General features: G+C 60.5%; 1 protein-coding gene across 4 annotated transcripts in view; it reads right to left on the bottom strand.

Annotated features, from left to right (window-relative positions):
• Window positions 1–17,996, bottom strand: part of GREB1 (growth regulating estrogen receptor binding 1) — a 69,349-nt gene that overhangs the window by 32,452 nt on the left and 18,901 nt on the right. For all 4 annotated transcript variants that reach the window (XM_045580472.1, XM_036434637.2, XM_045580473.1 and 1 more), the window contains exons 2-7: window positions 14,311–14,486; window positions 9,958–10,077; window positions 7,481–7,657; window positions 1,702–1,884; window positions 798–944; window positions 156–284 (exon numbers count right to left, since the gene is read on the bottom strand). In XM_045580472.1, the coding sequence (XP_045436428.1) occupies window positions 156–284; window positions 798–944; window positions 1,702–1,884; window positions 7,481–7,657; window positions 9,958–10,077; window positions 14,311–14,467 (913 nt within the window). In that variant the 5' untranslated portion in view covers window positions 14,468–14,486. The remainder of the gene's footprint in view (window positions 1–155; window positions 285–797; window positions 945–1,701; window positions 1,885–7,480; window positions 7,658–9,957; window positions 10,078–14,310; window positions 14,487–17,996) is intronic.

Below are 17,996 nucleotides of genomic sequence, written 5' to 3'. Positions count from 1 at the left end.
AGGCTCCAGCCCATCACGTCTCCCCGGGATGTCCCAGCCTCTGTCCCCCGGTACCCAGTGTCCGGGGGTGGGTAGGTCGGCATTCTGGGTGACACCGTTCTTCATCCCCCCAAAGTCCTGACCCGGAGAAGGGCAGACCCCGGATGGGCACCTACCTAGAGCCGAGGGCCGGGGCCCGGCCGGCAGCTTGCCCTTCGCCAGCTGCTGCGGCTGCGGGCAGTCCTTGCCATTGAACACCGCGGGGCCCACCACTGCGGGCAGGGAGGGGGCGTCGGAGCCTGGGCCTGCGAGAGAGAGACAGAGAGAGAGAGAGAGAGAGAGAGAGAGAGAGAGAGAGAGGGGAGCTCAGGTCAGCCTACCCGCGCTTGGCACACCCAGTGAGCCAGAAATCACTGTCCTTCCATTTTCACAAACTAGTTTTTCCCTGGTGAGCCCCATTGGGAGGTCTGACTCCTGATACAGTGATTCTGTCCCTGAGAAAACACACACACACATGCACACCCATGCACGCACACACGTGCACACACAGGCACACACAGGCACACGCTCCTGCAGGGAGCACTCTCTGCTGGAAGGCGGAGGACGAGGTGGCCCGTGGGGCTCCATGAACCCGGGGCTGGGCTGACTGTGCAGCTTCCCCCCCACCCTCCATGTCAGGTGAGCAAGTTCAAGGTGAACGGCGAAGGCTTTGCAGAGAAGGGGAGCACAGCAGCCCCGGTGCACCCGCAGGGCCGGCGGCATCACCAGGCAGCCCCCGGGATGGGGCGGGGCTCCTCCGGGGCCCTCCGTCGCCTCACCTGCCGGCTGTGCCCCCGTGGGGGCGCCGGGGGTCGTCCCGGGACCGGGCTCTCCGGAGAAGGCGGCCGGGGGCGCGGAGCTGTCCGGCGGCGGCGGGAAGAGGGCGCTGGAGGCAGGGCCGGCGGGGGTCGGCCGGCCTCGGAACTCTACGGGACAAGACAGGGCCGTGACCCCCGGCGGAGCGGAGGACAAGGGTGAGCGATTGGGGAGGAGAGAGACACGACACAGGTTCTCTCTCGTCAACATAACCCCGCTTTTTAAATCTACTGTAAATGGCCCGCACGGCTAGGCCAGCGGTCGGCAAACTCATTCGTCAACAGAGCCAAATGTCAACAGGACAACTGAAATTTCTTTTGAGAGCCAATTTTTTTTAAACTTAAACTTTTTTTTTAATATATTTTTTACAGAGAGCAAGAGAGAGGGATAGAGAGTTAGAAACATCAATGAGAGAGAAACATCGATCAGCTCCCTCTTGCACACCCCCTACTGGGGATGCGCCCGCAACCAAGATACATGCCCTTGACCGGAATCGAACCCGGGACCTTTCAGTCCGCAGGCTGATGCTCTATCCACTGAGTCAAACCGGTTTCAGCTAAACTTAAACTTCTTCTAACGCCACTTCTTCAACATACACTCGCCCAGGCCGTGGTGCGTTGTGGAAGAGCCACACTCAAGGGGCCAGAGAGCCGCCTGTGGCTCGCGAGACGCGGTTTGCGGACCACGGAGTTCGGCTGACAGTGTACGCCGACTACCTGTCCTGCTAAGTGGCGTTTTCATTCCACAGGCCGCCCTCTCGCCCCCGATGGTGCCTGCTGTAGAACTGCCCCTCTGCCAGGCCCTCTGCCGGGCACCGAGGCCACCCGCAGGGCATCCCGCGCCCCCCGGAGCCGAACCCTCGCTCACCGGAGCCTCTCCAGCAGATGAGGGGCCCCGGGGTCAGTGCGCCCTGTGCATTGCGGACCAGGTAGCACTTGAGGTGCTTCTGCTTCTTGGGCTGCGTGGTCAGCTTCAGGTTGATGTGGTGGGAGAACTCGGTGAAGTAGCAGAAGCCCTTCTTGCCGCAGCCCACGCAGTTCCCGGAGAAGCCTGCAGGGGGACACGGGTGAGCCTCCACCCCCAGGCCCTGCCGAGCCCTCCCCGCACCACACCCCGCTCCCGGGACCCCTGACCGGCCGCCGGGGCGTCCTCCTGGGCTGGCCCCGCTCCGATGGACTCTCCCGTCCACTCCTCTCAGCACCTCCTCCGGCACCTGCTCTTCCTCCGCTAAGCCCCCCTCCGTGCCCTCTGCCCATCACTCAACACCCCGCCCGAACCCCCACTGCCCCAGCCATCGCCCCAGCCCCACGGGGCTGCCTCCCTGCTCCCCGGACCCGCAGCCTCCCGCACTGCTCAGAGGCCGTGGACGCCCTCTGTGGAGGTGCAGTTACTGCGATCCCTCTCTTCCCCGTAACTGAGACCCGTGGGGGTGCGACTGCGTCTGTGTGCGTACGTCTACGTACGTGTACGTGTACGGACGTGTACGTGTACGGACGTGTGCCTGGCCCGCGGCGGGCTGTCGGTAAATACCGGAGGGAGGAAGGAGACCGGAAACAGGGTCACTACACGCGCGGACCCCGGCCCATCTCTGCACGCCCGCGAGCGGAACCGTCGAACCCGGGCATTGAGCCTCCTGGCTCCCACGTGGGAACCTGAGACCCACAGCTCGGCCGCCATCACAAACGGAGGCCCTGAGACCTGCCACGCCCCCTGGGAGGGACTCGGACCCGAGGGTGGACACGACGGCTGAACGAGACACAGAGCGCCGGAGGGGGGACGCGGACAGCCGTGTGCCGAGGCCGGCGCTGCCTTCCTGCCCGGAGGCAGACGGAGGCCTCGTCCCGGGAGAGATGTGACCACAGGCCATTCCGGGCCATTCCGGGCCATTCCGGAAGCGGGGACCGGACCACAGGCCACAGGCGCGGCCCTGTGATCCCGAAATGGAAGCGGGAGCCTCGATCTTCCTGGTGCAGGAATCGTCCAGGGCAGCAGCGAGGCGTACCCCCCCACCCCCCCACACACATCCCTACCCCAACCCGCCCCCTTCCCCGGCGCCGGCAGGCGCTCTCTGGTGGGGAGAATCTGCGGCTCTTCTGAGCGATGACCCTGGGCCGCGGAGGGCCGACCGAGAACCAGAGGCCGGCTTCCCGCCGGGCCCAGGAGACGGACGTGGTTTACACCACCCGCTGGACACGTGCCCGCATCCCAGTCCTTCCAGGAACCGACTGAGAGGCAGTGAACGTCCTCCTGAGGAGGAACGCAGCCCGGCCTCGCTCTGGGCACCTCCCTCCGGCCCGGGCGTCTATGGTGACCAGAGAAGGCGGCCTGGAAAGCACGCCCAGAACCCGAGTCCCCAGATTCCTGCCCGGCACCGAGGCCCAGGCCGAGGGAAATCAGTCCTTCCGTGCACTGTGCGCGGGCAATGGCCCGGAACCGAGGTCAGCAAACAGCAGCCGGCGAGCCACAGGCGGCTCTCTGGCCCCTTGGGTGTGGCTCTTCCACAAAACACCACGGCTTGGGCGAGTCTATGTTGAAGAAGTGGCGTGAGAAGAAGTTTACGTTTAAAAAATTGGGCTCTCCAAAGAGATGTCAACGTACCTTGGTTTCGGGAACATACCCAGTTGGGGGGTGGGGGTGTGTGTGTGTGCAGGAGGCAACTGATTGATGTCTGTCTCTCGTCGATGTTTCTAACTTTCTATCCCTCCTCTCTGTGAAATATCAATAATATATATATATATATATATATATATATATATATATATATATATATATATATATATATATTGTTTAAAGCCCTTATCTGTTCGAGGTCCATATGGAACGGCACAGTGTCTGGGACTTGCCTCCAAACAGCTTGGAAAGTCCAGAGGGAGAAAGAGTTGGACATGAAACCAGGCTGGCCATGTGTGAGGAGCTGCTAATGACGGGAGACAGACACATTCGACTGCTCCCTCTCCCGCCCAGCCCTGCAGTTTGGAAGCAGCTGCCTGGGTACCCCTCCTAGCAGGACCCCTGACCCCACGCTGCAGCCCCTGCTGGGGCCACCAGTCCGCCCCATCCCTCCAGCAGCCACGCCCCTTCACGCACGGCGACCCTCCGCCTGGCCTGCGCTTTGCCCGCTAGAAGCTGCTTACACCTCAAGGTCATCTGGGTTCAAATCTGGGGCCAGCCATTTGCTAGCTGGGTGACCCTGAGCCAATCGGCTGACATCTCTGTGTCTTCGTTTCTTCACAAACACAGGCTGGATGAGAGCGCTCCCACCTCCCAGCTCCTGGCACAGGATGTGTCTCCGTCAAGTAGCTGCCGTTAGTATTCCTCTCCCGCCAGCAAAATCTGATTCTCTCTCTCTCTTTTTTTTAATACTTTTTTTTTAATCGAGTTTTTAGAGAAAGTAAGGGAGAGGGAGAGAGAGATAGAAACATCAATGATGAGAGAATCATCTACCAGCTGCCTCTGCATGCCCCCTAATGGGGATCAAGCCCACAACCAGGACGTGCTCTGACCAGGAATCAAACCCGAGACACCTCTTGGTTCCTGGGTTGACCCCCAAACTGCTGAGCCACGCCGATCCGGCAAAACTTCACTCATTTCTCAGGGCCCAACTCCAACCCCACATCCTGAGACGGCTTTCCGGGCACGGGGAGCTGTGCGCCTTTGGCGGTCCCCGCCACGCTGCACCCCAAGATCTGGGGGAGCTGTGCCTCCGTGGGGGTGCGGGCCCCTGAGTCCGGCTGCCTGGGGTCTCCCCGCCGATGCCCCCTCGGAGAAGGAGCCGGAGAAGGAGCGGGTCTGACTTGGCTCTGAGGCCCAGGCTGAACACTTCTGTCTGGGGTTACCCATCCCAAAGATGCTCCATTACCTGCCGCTGGATGAACACAAAACACCCTTACTCCATCTAAAAACGAGCATGCTTCTTCCAGTGTTCCTCTCTCCGCGCTGCCTCAGCCATGGGCCTGTTTAGCTGAGTTACTGTCAACAATCAACAACAACGAAAACAGAAACGCACACCTGGACTGTCATCTCCCCACTATCCATTACGGGAGGAGAAGGGGGGCCTGCCATTCCTTCCCCCCATGACCTCAGTTCTGTTTTACAGCCACTACAAAGCCTGGGGCCGTCCGGGAGGGGGGGGGGGCGCCAGGTCGTGCAGACACTGCAGACAGCGGGCTAATTGCAGGAGACCTGAGCGGAGTGGGGTGTGCGAGCGGAGAGCATAAAGTCCCCTTCAAAGAAGAAAGCCTGGTTACTACCCGCCGGCCGGGACCCTGCCTCCGGGGGCTTGTTGGCGGGCAATTAACAAAGACCCCGCTTCCTCCCTCGTTCGGGGCTGGCAGAGAACGGATGGGCAATCCCGGTCCCCGCAGGCCCTCCCTCCGGGGTTTACTGCCCGGCACTTCCTTCCCGGCGGCAGAGGAGGGGGTCCCGGTGCCGCCTCCACCAGATCAAACGCGGGGCCCCCACGCCGGCGGCCCCCCCCACACGGCCGTCCCCGTGGCCTCAGAAGCAATTCCATCTGAGTCGCCAGCCACCACCCGGAGCGGCTCTGGAAGGCCAATTTCCCGGGGTTTCTTGTTCCCGAGCGCCGGTTTCCACCAGCCCGTGAGCCTGCCCACGATGCCAGCTGGCCTCGGCTCTCCCCCTGGCGACCGCTGTCCCAGGCCGGCTGTCCCTCCGGTCAGCGGCCAGAGGTGCCCGTGTCCCCCCGCGGGCAGGAGCCACCCCGGCTCCTTCTCTGGGTGGACCCCCGCGCCCTCCACCCTCCCTGCGCACCCAGGCCTCAGTGTGCTCAGCAGGCATCCCCAGCAGCGCCCCCCCCTCCCCCGCCCGGCACCCGCGGGGCGTCTAATGCTGTGCACACGGACGCACACAGGAAACCGGGAAGGGAATTAGCCCGGAGGTCTTTCCCACAAACCCCCACCACCCAGCCGGCCCCTCCGGCAACGCCGTCCCCAGGGCTACGTCCGGAATAGACAGGCCACCGCCAAGCTTCTCCTACGAGGCCCAGCGCCGGCGAAGGGGTCACACCGCAGAGGGGTCAGGAGAGGAGTGGGCATCCCCTCTCCCCTTCTGGGGGAGGACACGGAGGCCCGCCGCCATGAGCAAGCTGTGGTCCACGCAGGACTGGAACCCGGCTCCCGGGGCTCCGTGTCCCCCGATGGGGGCGTGTGCTGAGCGCAGAGCCGGGCACACCGTCAGAGGAGAGGGCCAGGCCCGTAAGCTCGGCCTCAGCTCTGCCTGGGCGGGCGGGCGGGCATCGGGGTCTCCGTAGCCAGGGGTTGGTGGAGAGACCAAAGCGCCAGGGTCCCCCCAGCTGACCTAGACCAGGGACTGACCGGGAGGTGGGTGGTGTGGTATTCATGAAAGGGTAGAGTTTGCAGCCAGGAAGCAAGTTTGAATCCTGCCCCTGTTCCTTTCCTCGTGTGCCTGGGGCAAGGTCACGACCAGGTCCAAGCCGACCCCCAAACCAGGAGGAGAGGGGCACCCGCTGAGAGGTGTGAACGGAGGCAGCCCCAGGACGGAGGCGGGCCCAGGGCGGAGGCGGCCCCAGGGCGGAGGCGGCCTCAGGATGGAGGCAGCCCCAGGAGCCGGGCGGAGGGGCCGGGTGACTGGGACAGGCAGGTGCTGCAGGCAGGAACCCACGGCAGCCTCTTCTCCTGCCTCACGCCCTCGCTCCGGGGAGGCCTGGGACAGAGTCTGGGTCCCGTTCCTGACACAGGTGAGCACTCAGGGGAGGGTTCACGAATACAAAAAACAAAACAAAAAAGGAAATGCAATGGTGGCGTTTCCTCAGGAAGGTGTCACATTTTAAAACAAACCTCGCCGGACGGCGTGGCTGGGGCTGAGCATCGCCCGATGACCCAGGAGGCCACGGTTCAACTCCCGGTCAGGGCCCGTGCCCCGGTGGGCTCATCCTTGTGGGGGGGGGTGCAGGAGACAGCCGACCAAGGATTCCCTCTCATCACTGATGATTCTATGTCTCTCTCCCCCCTTCTACTCTCTCTGAAATCAACAAAAATAAAACAAATGTCATTTCCACTCCATTCCACAGCGATAGTCACTGGAAGACGTAAGCGGTGTGTGACATGCTAACAAGTCCCCAAAGGTGGTCCATCCGCCCCCACCAAGGCCCCCTGCCCGCCCGCCGAACGGACAGAGCGGAGTGAGGAGGAGGAGGAGGAGGAGGAGGAGGGCGAGGAGGAGGAGGAGGAAGAGGGGGAGGAGGATGGGGAGGAGGAGGGAGGGAGCAGGAGAGTGAGGAGGAGGAGGATGGGGAGGAGGAGGAGGAGGAGGAGGAGCGCGAGGAGGAGAAAGAGGAGGAGGAGGAGGATGGGGAGGAGGAGGGAGGGAGCAGGAGAGTGAGGAGGAGGAGGAGGATGGGGAGGAGGAGGGAGGGAGCAGGAGAGTGAGGAGGAGGAGGAGGAGTGGGAAGAGGGCGAGGAGGAGGAGGAAGAGGAGAAGGAGGAGGAGAAGGGAGGGAGGAGGAGAGTGAGGAGGAGGAGGAAGATGGGGAGGAGGAGGAGGAGGAGGAAGATGGAGAGGAGGAGGAGGAGGATGGGGAGGAGGAGGAAGAGGAGAGTGAGGAGGAGGAGGAGGAGGAGGAGGAGGAGTGGGAGGAGGGCGAGGAGGAGGAGGAGGAGGAGCTTACCGAGGAGGGCGTTGTGCCCATTGTCGTCCGGCAGGAACCGCCGGTCCACGGCGCACACCAGCAGGTGGCCGGGCAGGCTGGGCGCCTTGGCCCCCACAAGAAGGAAGCCCGCAGGCACGTCGATGGGCTCACTGCCGATGGAGACCAGACGCAGGTCCTTCCCCGCCTGGCAGAACCCTGCGGGGAGGGACAGGTGTGCCAAGGGCGGGGCCAGGGCCACCTGACAGGGGAGGAGGAGGGCATCCCGGGCCTGGGGGGGCCCAGCCTCCACCTCTGGGGTGGTCGGCTGTGAGGTCCGCCCTGAGAGATGGAATTACCCTGTGGTTACGGATACATTAGCCCCATGCCCATAGGACTGTCAGTGTCTCCATGTAACGATGGCACAAGGGAAGCTCAGTGGGAAGCACTGCAGACAAACTATGGTAAACTAAAATGAATGTAAGAGCAGGTAGGGCTCCGTGGACAGAGCGTCGGCTGCAGACGGAAGGGCCTCGGGTTCAATTCCAGGCAAGGGCACGTACCTGGGTTGCAGGCTCCATCCCCAGCTCCGGTCAGGGGGCGTGCACGAGGCAACCAATCGATGTGTCTCTCTCACATCAATGTTTCTCTCTGTGTCTCTCCCCGTCCCTCCCACTCACTCTGAAAATTAATGGAAAAAATTGTCCTCGGGTGAGGATTAACAACAGAAAAATAAAGTAAAACGGTGTCAGATGCACCCAGATGGGACAATATTATTTTTTTAAATGTACACAAGATAAATCTGCAAGAAATGGAGAGTGATCTGATATCTCCACACCCTGCATTTTACGTGTGTGAGGACAGGGAGAGGCAGGAATAAAGGGGTGAGGTCCTGGGGACGGTGCTGGCCTCGGGGGACGGATCCGGGGGCCTGGGACCCAGGGGACACTCAGCGTAGACTTTTACTCTGCACCCTTGGAACATCTTGTACTGAAGAGCTTCTAAATGCAGAGGTGGGCAGAAGTCGGTTTACAGTGGTAAAGCAAGAACTGATAAATAACACAAATATCAACAGTTTCACATACTCACCACTGGAAACCTACTTCTGCCCACCCCTGTGTCGCTCTTATCCTACCTAATAAAAGAGAAACAGGCAAATTGACCGCACTTTCGCTATGCCCACGTGCCCTGCCCACCAGCCAATCCGGGTGAGTATGCAAATAAACCCAACCAAGATGGTGGTTAATTTGCATATCCAGGCCAGAGCGAGGACTGAAGACAGGGTAGAAAGAAGCCAAGTGCTGCAGAGAAGCAAGAAAGTGGGGTGGGGAGAAGGGAGGGAAGCTGGCAGGGCAGTGACCACAGCAGGAAATCCTATGGCAGGAATCTTCCTGCAAGGGGCACCTAGTCTATATATATAAAAGCCTACGCGACCGACTGAGTCAACTTGTGACACGCACTGACCACCAGGGGGCAGGTGCTCACTATAGGAGTTGTCCCCTGGTGGTCAGTGTGCTCCCACAGCCAGGGTGCAGCTCAGCTGACCCCAGGGTGTCAGAAGTGGGGCTCATGGCTAGCGAGCGCAGCTGGGGCAGCACAGGCTCTCCCGCCTCCAGGGTGGCACTCCTGAGCGGAGGCAGGTGCTGCGGGGCCGGAGGGAGTGGTAGCAGGGCAGCGTGGGCTTCTCCCCGGCCCCTGCCGCTTCGAGCACTACCACATCCCTGGGGGATGTCAGACTGCGGGTTTCGGATTTGCAAGAGGGAGCGGGCCAGGCTGAGGTCAGCGGTCTTAAGGAATTAACCGACTCATCGCTCACGGGTGACACCTGCTGGCTGTCTGAGGCGAGGACGGAGGAGTGGCAGAGCTGGGAGCTGATCCGGGCGTCCCTGAGCCCCAAGCGGTCCCCCACCCGGCACCCCCGAGCCACAGCGCCTCCCAGTGGCAGGGATCACATCGCTGAGTTTACAGGCTCCTCAGAGGACGCCTGTCTGCTTTTTCAGCAGTAAAATACCCACAGGTGTGAGTCTGTTCCACCGATCAGTGCCGAGCTAAGCACACAGGTGCAAGCCCTCCTGAGTGGGGGAAATACACACGGAGTGGCCAGATGATGGTGATCTCTGAATGCATAATAATCTGGCCACTCCTGTGTGTGTGTGTGTGTGTGTGTGTGTGGGTGGGTGGGTGTATTAGAGGCCCAGTGCATGGATTTGTGCATGGGTGGGGTCCGACCATCCTGGCCAGGGGGAGGGGACGTAGGCGGTTGGCCAGTCTGCCTGCTGGTCGAATTCCTGGTCGATGGGACAATTTTCATATTAGCCTTTTATTCTATAGGATGGACATGGAGTGGCCAGATTATTCTGCGTTCAGAGATCATCACATTCTGGCTACTCCGTGTATTTTAAAATAAACGATGTAGAAAAATGACCTCCGGGGTCTCAATCCACTCGTCACGTCCCAGCAGCGGCTGAGAGGCGGAGCGTGGCCGAGCCCACGGGGCCTGCGTGGGGCTGGCAGCTCACCGTCCGTGGTGCAGCATCCTTCGGGAGGAGGGACCATCTGGTAGGGGTTTGGGAGACCGCTCGGCTCCAGGCCCCCGTCCCCCTCTTCTTCTTCGTCCTCATTGTCAGCACGGCTGCCACCTGGAAGGGGAGGGGGGGGGGTGGGCAGAGGTGAGCATCCAGCAGGGGAGCAGGCCCCACACCGCACCCGGGCTGGGCCCGGCCTGCCGCTGTCCTCAGAGGGAGAGCGGAGGCCCGCGCAGGTCCGTGACAGCCCCGGCGTCACAGGTCAGGCCGGGCCCGGGTCCTGACCTCCGACCCAGGGTCACATCTCTTCCCACCCAGGAGGGTCGCACCCCTCTGCACACGCACCGGGGTTCAGCCCGTATAGAAAGCGTTAAGAAGGACCAAGCATGAAACCCGTACACAGCAGGCACCCCGAGAATCTCCGAGTGGGAGGCGCAGTGGTGTTAAAACAGACCATGTTAGCCGAAACCGGTGTGGCTCAGTGGATAGAGCGTCGGCCTATGGACTGAAAGGTCCCGGGTTCGATTCCGGTCAAGGGCATGTACCTTGGTTGCGGGCACATCCCCAGTAGGGGGTGTGCAAGAGGCAGCTGATCAATGACTCTCTCTCATTGATGTTTATAACTCTCTATCCCTCTCTCTTCCTCTCTGTAAAAAAATCAATAAAACATATCTTTTTAAAAATAGACCATTTTAAAAGATTCTATTTAGGTCCGTTGCCCATTTTTTTTTATAGGATCATTTACCTTCCTTTTATTAAGTTGTATAAGCTGCCTGTAGATGTTGGAGATTAAACCCTTACCAGTGATAACATTGGCAAATACGTTCTCCCATACAGGGGGCTTTCTTGTTTTGTTGACAGTTTCTTTTGCTGTAAAAAAAGCTTTTTATTTTGATGGAGTCCCATTTGGTTATTTTCTCTTTAGCTCCCATTGCCTGAGGGGCAGTGTCGGTGAAGAAGTTCTTTCGGCATCTGTCTGAGATTGTGCTGCCTGGGGATGCCGGCCGATGGGGCTCTGTGGCTGAGCATCAGCCTATGAACCAGGAGGTTAGGGTTTGATTCCCGGTCAGGGCACACCCCAGGGGAGGGTGTACAAGGCAGCCGATAGCTGATCAATAATTCTGTGTGTGTGTGTGTGTGTGTGTGTGTGTGTGGTGTCTCTCTCTCTCTCCCCCCGCCCTTTCTCTCTGAAATCAATAAAAATATACTTTTAAAAAGCCACACAAACCCACCATCATACAGACAAGGCTGCTGAGGCTCAGAGACCCACACGGCCCACAGCTGCCCAGGGCCATGCTGAGCCTGCCGCTGTCCCTGGAGCGGGACGCCCACTCGGGCTGCTCACAGCTGCTCCGGGCGGGTGCAGGCCGGCGTGACCCGCCAACAGCAGGAGGTGACAGGTGTCAGTGTTTACCCAGGGCGAGCCAGGCCCCGCCACAGAAACACAAACACCGACGGCCACACCCACAGGGTGCCTCCGGCCAGGACAGCCAGGCACAGGGGCTGTGTGAGGGGCTGGTGCTGGGGAGCAATGTCAGGGGGCACTGCCCCCAGAGCCAGGAATCAGCCACGGAAACGCCCGTGAGCTGTCACTCCCCACGGACTCAGCTCCTGGAGGGGGGGAGGGGGGGGGAGACCCTTCCCGCCTCTGTGATCGGGGCTGCGGTGGGCGCCCAGCCTCAGGCGGCCCTCCCACCCGCTTTGAGCGGGCACGGTGACACCCCGTTTTCCAAAGAGTCGCTAAGGAAAGGGGTGCTCCAGTCCAGAAAGGCCCGCTGACATACAGCCCTTCTCACTTTTTTTGTTTGTTTGTTTGTTTGTTTGTTTGTTTTAAATAGACATTTGTTTGATGGGGTGTTTGTTTTTTTTAATATATTTTATTGATTTTCCACAGAGAGGAAGGGAGAGGGATAGAGAGCTAGAAACGTCGATGAGAGAGAAACATCGACCAGCTGCCTCCTGCACACCCCCCACTGGGGATGTGCCTGCAACCCAGGTACATGCCCTTGACCGGAATCGAACCTGGGACCTTTTAGTCCGCAGACCGACGCTCTATCCACTGAGCCAAACCGGTTTCGGCAGGACACACTGATGTTTCCTTCCCGCCACTGAATGTGGGGGAGAAATGGGGGGATGTCTGAGCAGCAGGTATAGAGTCACACCCAGACCCCAGGCGCCAGCCACGCGGCCCAGCCCCCCGCGAGCACCCACACAGGCCTTGGCCACCTACGGCGCAGGTGGCATAGAGCATTCACTCCGGTGCAAACTCCAGACCACGCTGAGCCGGCGACCCCGAGGCGGGGAGGGGCTGGCCCGGAGCCGAGGCCGGGGGTGAAAAGGTGGAGAAGGTCTTGGGGCTCGAGGACGCCCAGGGGTCTGCACACGATGCTGCTCGGCCGGAGAGCACAGCACTCAGACCCCCGCAGAGCAGGGAGGAGGGCCTGAAGCCCAGAAGGTGGGAGAAAGCCTCCAAATCCATCTCCAGGGAAGCGGGATGAAGGGTCAAAGTCCAGGAGAGGCGTCCGGGGCATCTGATGGGGTGAGTCAGCCAGGGACCAGCCAGAGCCCTCCTCAGCAGAGGGAGAGCCCAGACTGCGTACCCAGGTCTTGGGGAGGAGGAGGAGCAGGGGAAGGGGGGGTAGCTCGAATGGCGCCAGATACAGCCAAGGGGAGGGGACTGCGACAGGAGCCAAGGTCCCCAGGCCGCCCTGGGCTCCCGGGCAGCTGCTGTTCCAGTGAGCACCCCAATCCTGCACTTAGGGCCCCGGCGGGGCCGGGGGGAGGGTCCTATAGAAATGGACCTGCATTTTCTCTAACAAATACTTCCCTCACATGCTGGGGTGGGGTGTCTTTAGCTTGGTTGGTCTTTCTTTTTAACAAATAAATAACGCTCTCGATGGTTTGGCTCAGTGGGTGGAGCATCGCCTGAAGGGTCCCGGGTTCGATTCCGGTCAGGGACACGTGCCCGGGCGTGCAGGAGGCAGGTGATCCATGATTCTCACCATTGATATTTCTCTCTCTCTCCCCCTTCCTCTCTGAAATGACTACTAATGTTAAAAAATAAAAATAAATAACACAACAAGGGGTTTTCCCTAGAACCGGGGTCGGCAAACTGCGGGCTCGCAAGCCACATGTGGCTCTTTGGCCTCGAGTTTTTAGCAAAGGCCAGCTTAGGAGGATCCTCATTAAGTTAATAACAAGGTGCCCACCTATCTAGTTTACGTTTAAAAAAATGTGGCTCTCCAAAGAAATTTCAGTCGTTGTCCTGTTGATATTTGGCTCTGTGGACTAATGAGTTTGCCGACCACTGTTACCTACATGCAGCCCTCCACCTGCCTGCCCCCGCCCCCCACACACACACACACGTTCACACACAGGTCCACATGCACACTCACATACACACGTTCACACACAGGTCCACATGCACACTGACACACACACACACACACACACACACACACACGTCATGACCAGCCTGACACAGGGCCTGGCCCCGGCACGCTTTCTTATCCAGCGAGCTCCCTGGCGGTGGTTTTCACCCACAGCCCGTGTCCCTTCAGCCGCTCAGGGGAGCCTGTGGGGAACTTGGGTGGAGGACAAAAATGACAGGGAAAACCTTCACTGAGGATCACAGGCACTGTCCATGCTGCGATCGCAGTGCGGTCCCTCTTGCCGTGACAACACCGGCTGTGAAAGTGCAAACTCACAATGGGAAAATGCCACCGTCATTCTCCGGGCAGCGCTGCCAGCGCCTGGAGGCAGTGCCGTCACTCCTGGCACACTGGACACCGTGAAGGTGTATCCTCAGCTTTTATTTATTTTTATTGATTTTTCACAGAGAGGAAGGGTGAGAGATAGAAAGTCAGAAACATCGATGAGAGAGAAACATCGATCAGCTGCCTCCTGCACATCCCCACTAGGGAAGTGCCTGCAACTAAGGTTCATGCCCTTGACCGGAATCGAACCTGGAATCGAACCTGGGATCCTTCAGTCCGCAAGCTGACGCTCCACTCACTGAGCAACACCGGCTCATCCACAGCGGACTCACTCCGGCCTGCTGTGGCCCGGGAACCGCCCACACGGCTTCGCAAGGAGCCTCGCCAGGACAGAGGGGGAGCAGCGGAGGGTCAGGAGCACGTTAACAATCCTGACCCGAACCTTCTCCTGAGTCACCCCAATCCGATCGCGCCCTCTTCCTCTCCCCGCTCGGCCCCAATGCCACCCGCTGCGACCTCAGCCTGAGCCGAGGGAGAGCGCAGGGCCGCGGCCTCCCCGGCAATGTCCCCCCCGGACCCCTGTCCCCGGGCGGAGCGGCCGCACCCCAGCCTCGCAGGCAGGCAGGCGTACCTTCCAGCGCGGACAGCTGCTGCTCGGCCTCCAGGTAGAGCTGGGAGAAGACGGGCCGCGGCACCAGGCTGCTGGAGCGCAGCGAGGCCTCGATGGAGTTGTGCAGCACCTCCTCGAAGCGCGTGCTCTTCAGCTGCCCCGCGTAGGAGTTCCCCATCCTCCCGGGGCCGCGGCTCCTGTGCAGAACGGCAGCCCGGGTCCCGTTAGAAACACTGGCCGGGCCCGCCGAGCCCACAGGCAGGAGGCAGCCCCACCTTCCACCCCATCCCACTCCCCACCCACATCCCCTCCCATCCCACCCACCCCCACCCCCACCCCTGCTCAGCGAACAGGAGGAGGGGGTGGATCTCAGGCCTCAGCCACAGCCGCCCCGGGGCAATTACAGGAAGTTATAGAAGTCACAGCTCCCCCTGACTTAGCACTGGGGGTGGGGGTCCCCCGGGATGCCCCCCCCCCCCCCGCAGGCAGCCTCCAACACCTCATCAGTCCACAGAGCCAAACATCAACAGTGCAACGATTGGCATTTCTCTGGAGAGCCACATTTTTTAAAGGTAAACTTCTTCTAACACCAATTCTTCGACAGACTCGCCCAGGCCGTGGTGTTTTGCGGAAGAGCCGCACTCAAGGGGCCAAAGAGCCGCATGTGGCTTGCGAGCAGCAGTTTGCCGACCACCGCCTTAGAGGATCTGCCTGGACATGGGGTCCCAGTCCTCCGGGGGCTCCCAGGCTCCAGCTTTCCCCCCCGAGTGTGGCCCTGCCCCTGAGAGACTCCAGACCAAGGAGGCAGTTTTCCTGAAAAGGCCCGTGCCGCTGTATGCGATGGCGGCTGGCCATCGGTGACATCGGTGACATCGGTGGCCATCGGTGACCATCGGTGAGCATCGGTGACATCGGTGGCCATCGGTGAGCATCGGTGACATCGGTGGCCATCGGTGACATCGGTGACATCGGTGGCCATTTGTGATCATCGGTGACATCGGTGACATCGGTGGCCATCGGTGACCATCGGTGACATCGGTGGCCATCGGTGGCCATTTGTGACCATCGGTGACATCAGTGACATCGGTGACCATCAGTGACATCGGTGACATCGGTGGCCATCGGTGACATCGGTGGCCATCGGTGACCATCGGTGACATCAGTGACATCGGTGACATCGGTGACCATCGGTGACATCGGTGACCATCGGTGACATCGGTGGCCATCGGTGGCCATCGGTGACCATCGGTGACATCAGTGACATCGGTGACATCAGTGACCATCGGCGACATCGGTGACATCAGTGGCCATCGGTGACATCCATGACCATCGGTGGCCATCGGTGACATCAGTGACCATCGGTGACATCGGTGACCATCGGTGACCATCGGTGACTTTCGGTGACCATCGGTGGCCATCGGTGACATCGGAGACATTGGTGACCATCGGTGGCCATCGGTGGCCATCGGTGGCCATCGGTGACCATCGGTGACTTTCGGTGACCATCGGTGACCATCTGTGACCATCGGTGGCCATCGGTGACCATCGGTGACCATCGGTGATCCGTGACCACCAGCTGGGGTTGCAGGGTGACTCAGCCCACGCTGGCTGCCCAGGGGCGGCCACAGACTTCCCAGCATTGTCCTGGCGGCTAGCGGCCGATGATTCACAATCCTCCTCTGAAGTGGCGTTGGGTGTTGGGTTTACGGTTTGGTACGGCAGTGACGCAGGACCCCATGTGAGCTCGGAGTCACAAAGGAGGCGGGAAGCAGGGGAAGCCGTAGGGGACGCACTGGGACCTGCGGGCGGCTGTTCTTTTCTTTACTCTGGGTATCGGCTGAGTTCAGACATCATTACATATCGCGCCGTTCACCCTGCACAGGCACAAGTCACAGGCAAGTCGCGAGTTCTCGGTGCAGCCATCGCATCATCCATTTTATTTCCTTATTTATTCGTTTATGTAGTCTTCACCCGGGGGTGTTTTCCCAGTGATGTTTAGGGGGAGTGGAAGAGAGAAGGGAAGACAGAAAGAAGAAACCTCGATGTGAGAGAAACACGTCATCGGTTGTCCCCTGCACAAGCACCAACCAGGGCCCAGGCCGGGGAGGAGCTGCCCCCAACCGGAATCGAACCCGGGACCCTTTGGCCTGCAGGCCGACGTTCTATCAGCCAAGCCGAACCGGCCAGGGCCGCATCATCCATTTTAGACCATTTCTTTTTCTTTTCTTTTTTTTAAATATGTTTTATTGATTTTTTACAGAGAGGAAGGGAGAGGAAGAGAGAACTAGAAACATTGATAACAGAAACATCGATCAGCTGCCTCCTGCACGCCCCCCACTGGGGATGTGCCCGCAACCAAGGTACATGCCCTTGACCGGAATCGAACCGGGGACCCTTCAGTCCGCAGGCCGATGCTCTATCCACTGAGCCAAACCAGTCAGGGCCCATTTTAGACCATCTCATCGCTCTGAAAAGAAACCTCGCACCCGTTACTGTCACTCCCAAACGCCCGTCCCTCACCCGCAGCCCCAGGCGGCTGCCACTTCACTCTCCGTCCCCGTCGACGTGCCCGCTCCGGAGCGGGCATGGTCCTCCCTGACGCTCCTCTGGGTCAGCACGGTGCATTCGGGCATCAGTCTGTCACTGTGGCAGCGTCCGTCTGCCACCCTGTCCCTGCGGGCTCTCCCAGCCTGAACTCCCTCCAGGACCGGGGGAGGGAGAGGGTGGCCCTCGGCGCTCACACGGCCATGGCGTTCCACACCTCGATGTCCGAGGCTTTCTTAACCGGACACAAGCACCTCGCCCGCCTCTCACAGACGCTCGGGAAGCAGCTTTCACGGCGGCACCAGATCCCATGCAGGAGGGGCCGTGTTTGCTCACACATTTCTCCGGGGCCATGTGCACGGACAGAGCATTAACCGCCCGTCCGTCCTGCCCAGAACCGCCACCGGGATCTGTGCTCCTCCCTGAGGCTCCCCAGGTGGGGAGTCCGTGTCAGGAAATCCCGCTGTGTGTGTGCCTCACCCTCTCTCCAATGCCTTCGGGTTGAATTTTTTGTTCTTCTTGCAAACCTCTCGTCCCTCTTCCTTCCTCAGCCGTGAAGGCGGTGACGGCCGCCCACTTCCCGGGGGATGCATTGTGCTCCGGCCAGAGGGTTAGTGCTCCTGCACGTCCCTTAGCCTCAGCGCAGGGGAGAAGTCCCCGGTGCGGGTTCGGCTGGGGCGGGCGGCGCCCTCAGGAGGGCTGCCTCCCCCCTGGGGGTGCAGGGCCAGCCTCCCTCCCCTGGACTCTCTGCCTCTATCGCCCCCGGCCCTCCCTCTTCCACTGGGAGCCGCGGGAACCAGGAGAGCTTCCCCAAGCTCGGCCCCCAGTCAGCCTCCACTCCCCCCGTGCAGCCTGGGGGACCGCGCTGAGGGAGCATCGCCCCGGGAGGGCGCCCCAACAGGAAGGAGGTGCTCCCTAGAGAGGCCAGCTGCCCAGCGCCTCACAGCGGACAGAGGGGGTGCTGCTCTTCATCTTAAATCACAGAACAGCATCACGTACAGTAACGTGGGAGAGCAGGGGTGGGGTGGGATGGGGCAGAACAGCACCAATGGAATGGAATCGAATAGCATAGAATGGGATGGGATGGATGGAATGGGATGGATGGATGGATGGGATGGGTGGGATGGATGGGATGGGATGGATGGATGGGATGGATGGATGGG

This window comes from Pipistrellus kuhlii, unplaced genomic scaffold (genome assembly GCF_014108245.1).
Source record: "Pipistrellus kuhlii isolate mPipKuh1 unplaced genomic scaffold, mPipKuh1.p scaffold_m20_p_13, whole genome shotgun sequence".
NCBI lineage: Eukaryota > Metazoa > Chordata > Mammalia > Chiroptera > Vespertilionidae > Pipistrellus > Pipistrellus kuhlii.
This window is presented reverse-complemented; position numbering and strand designations above follow the sequence as displayed.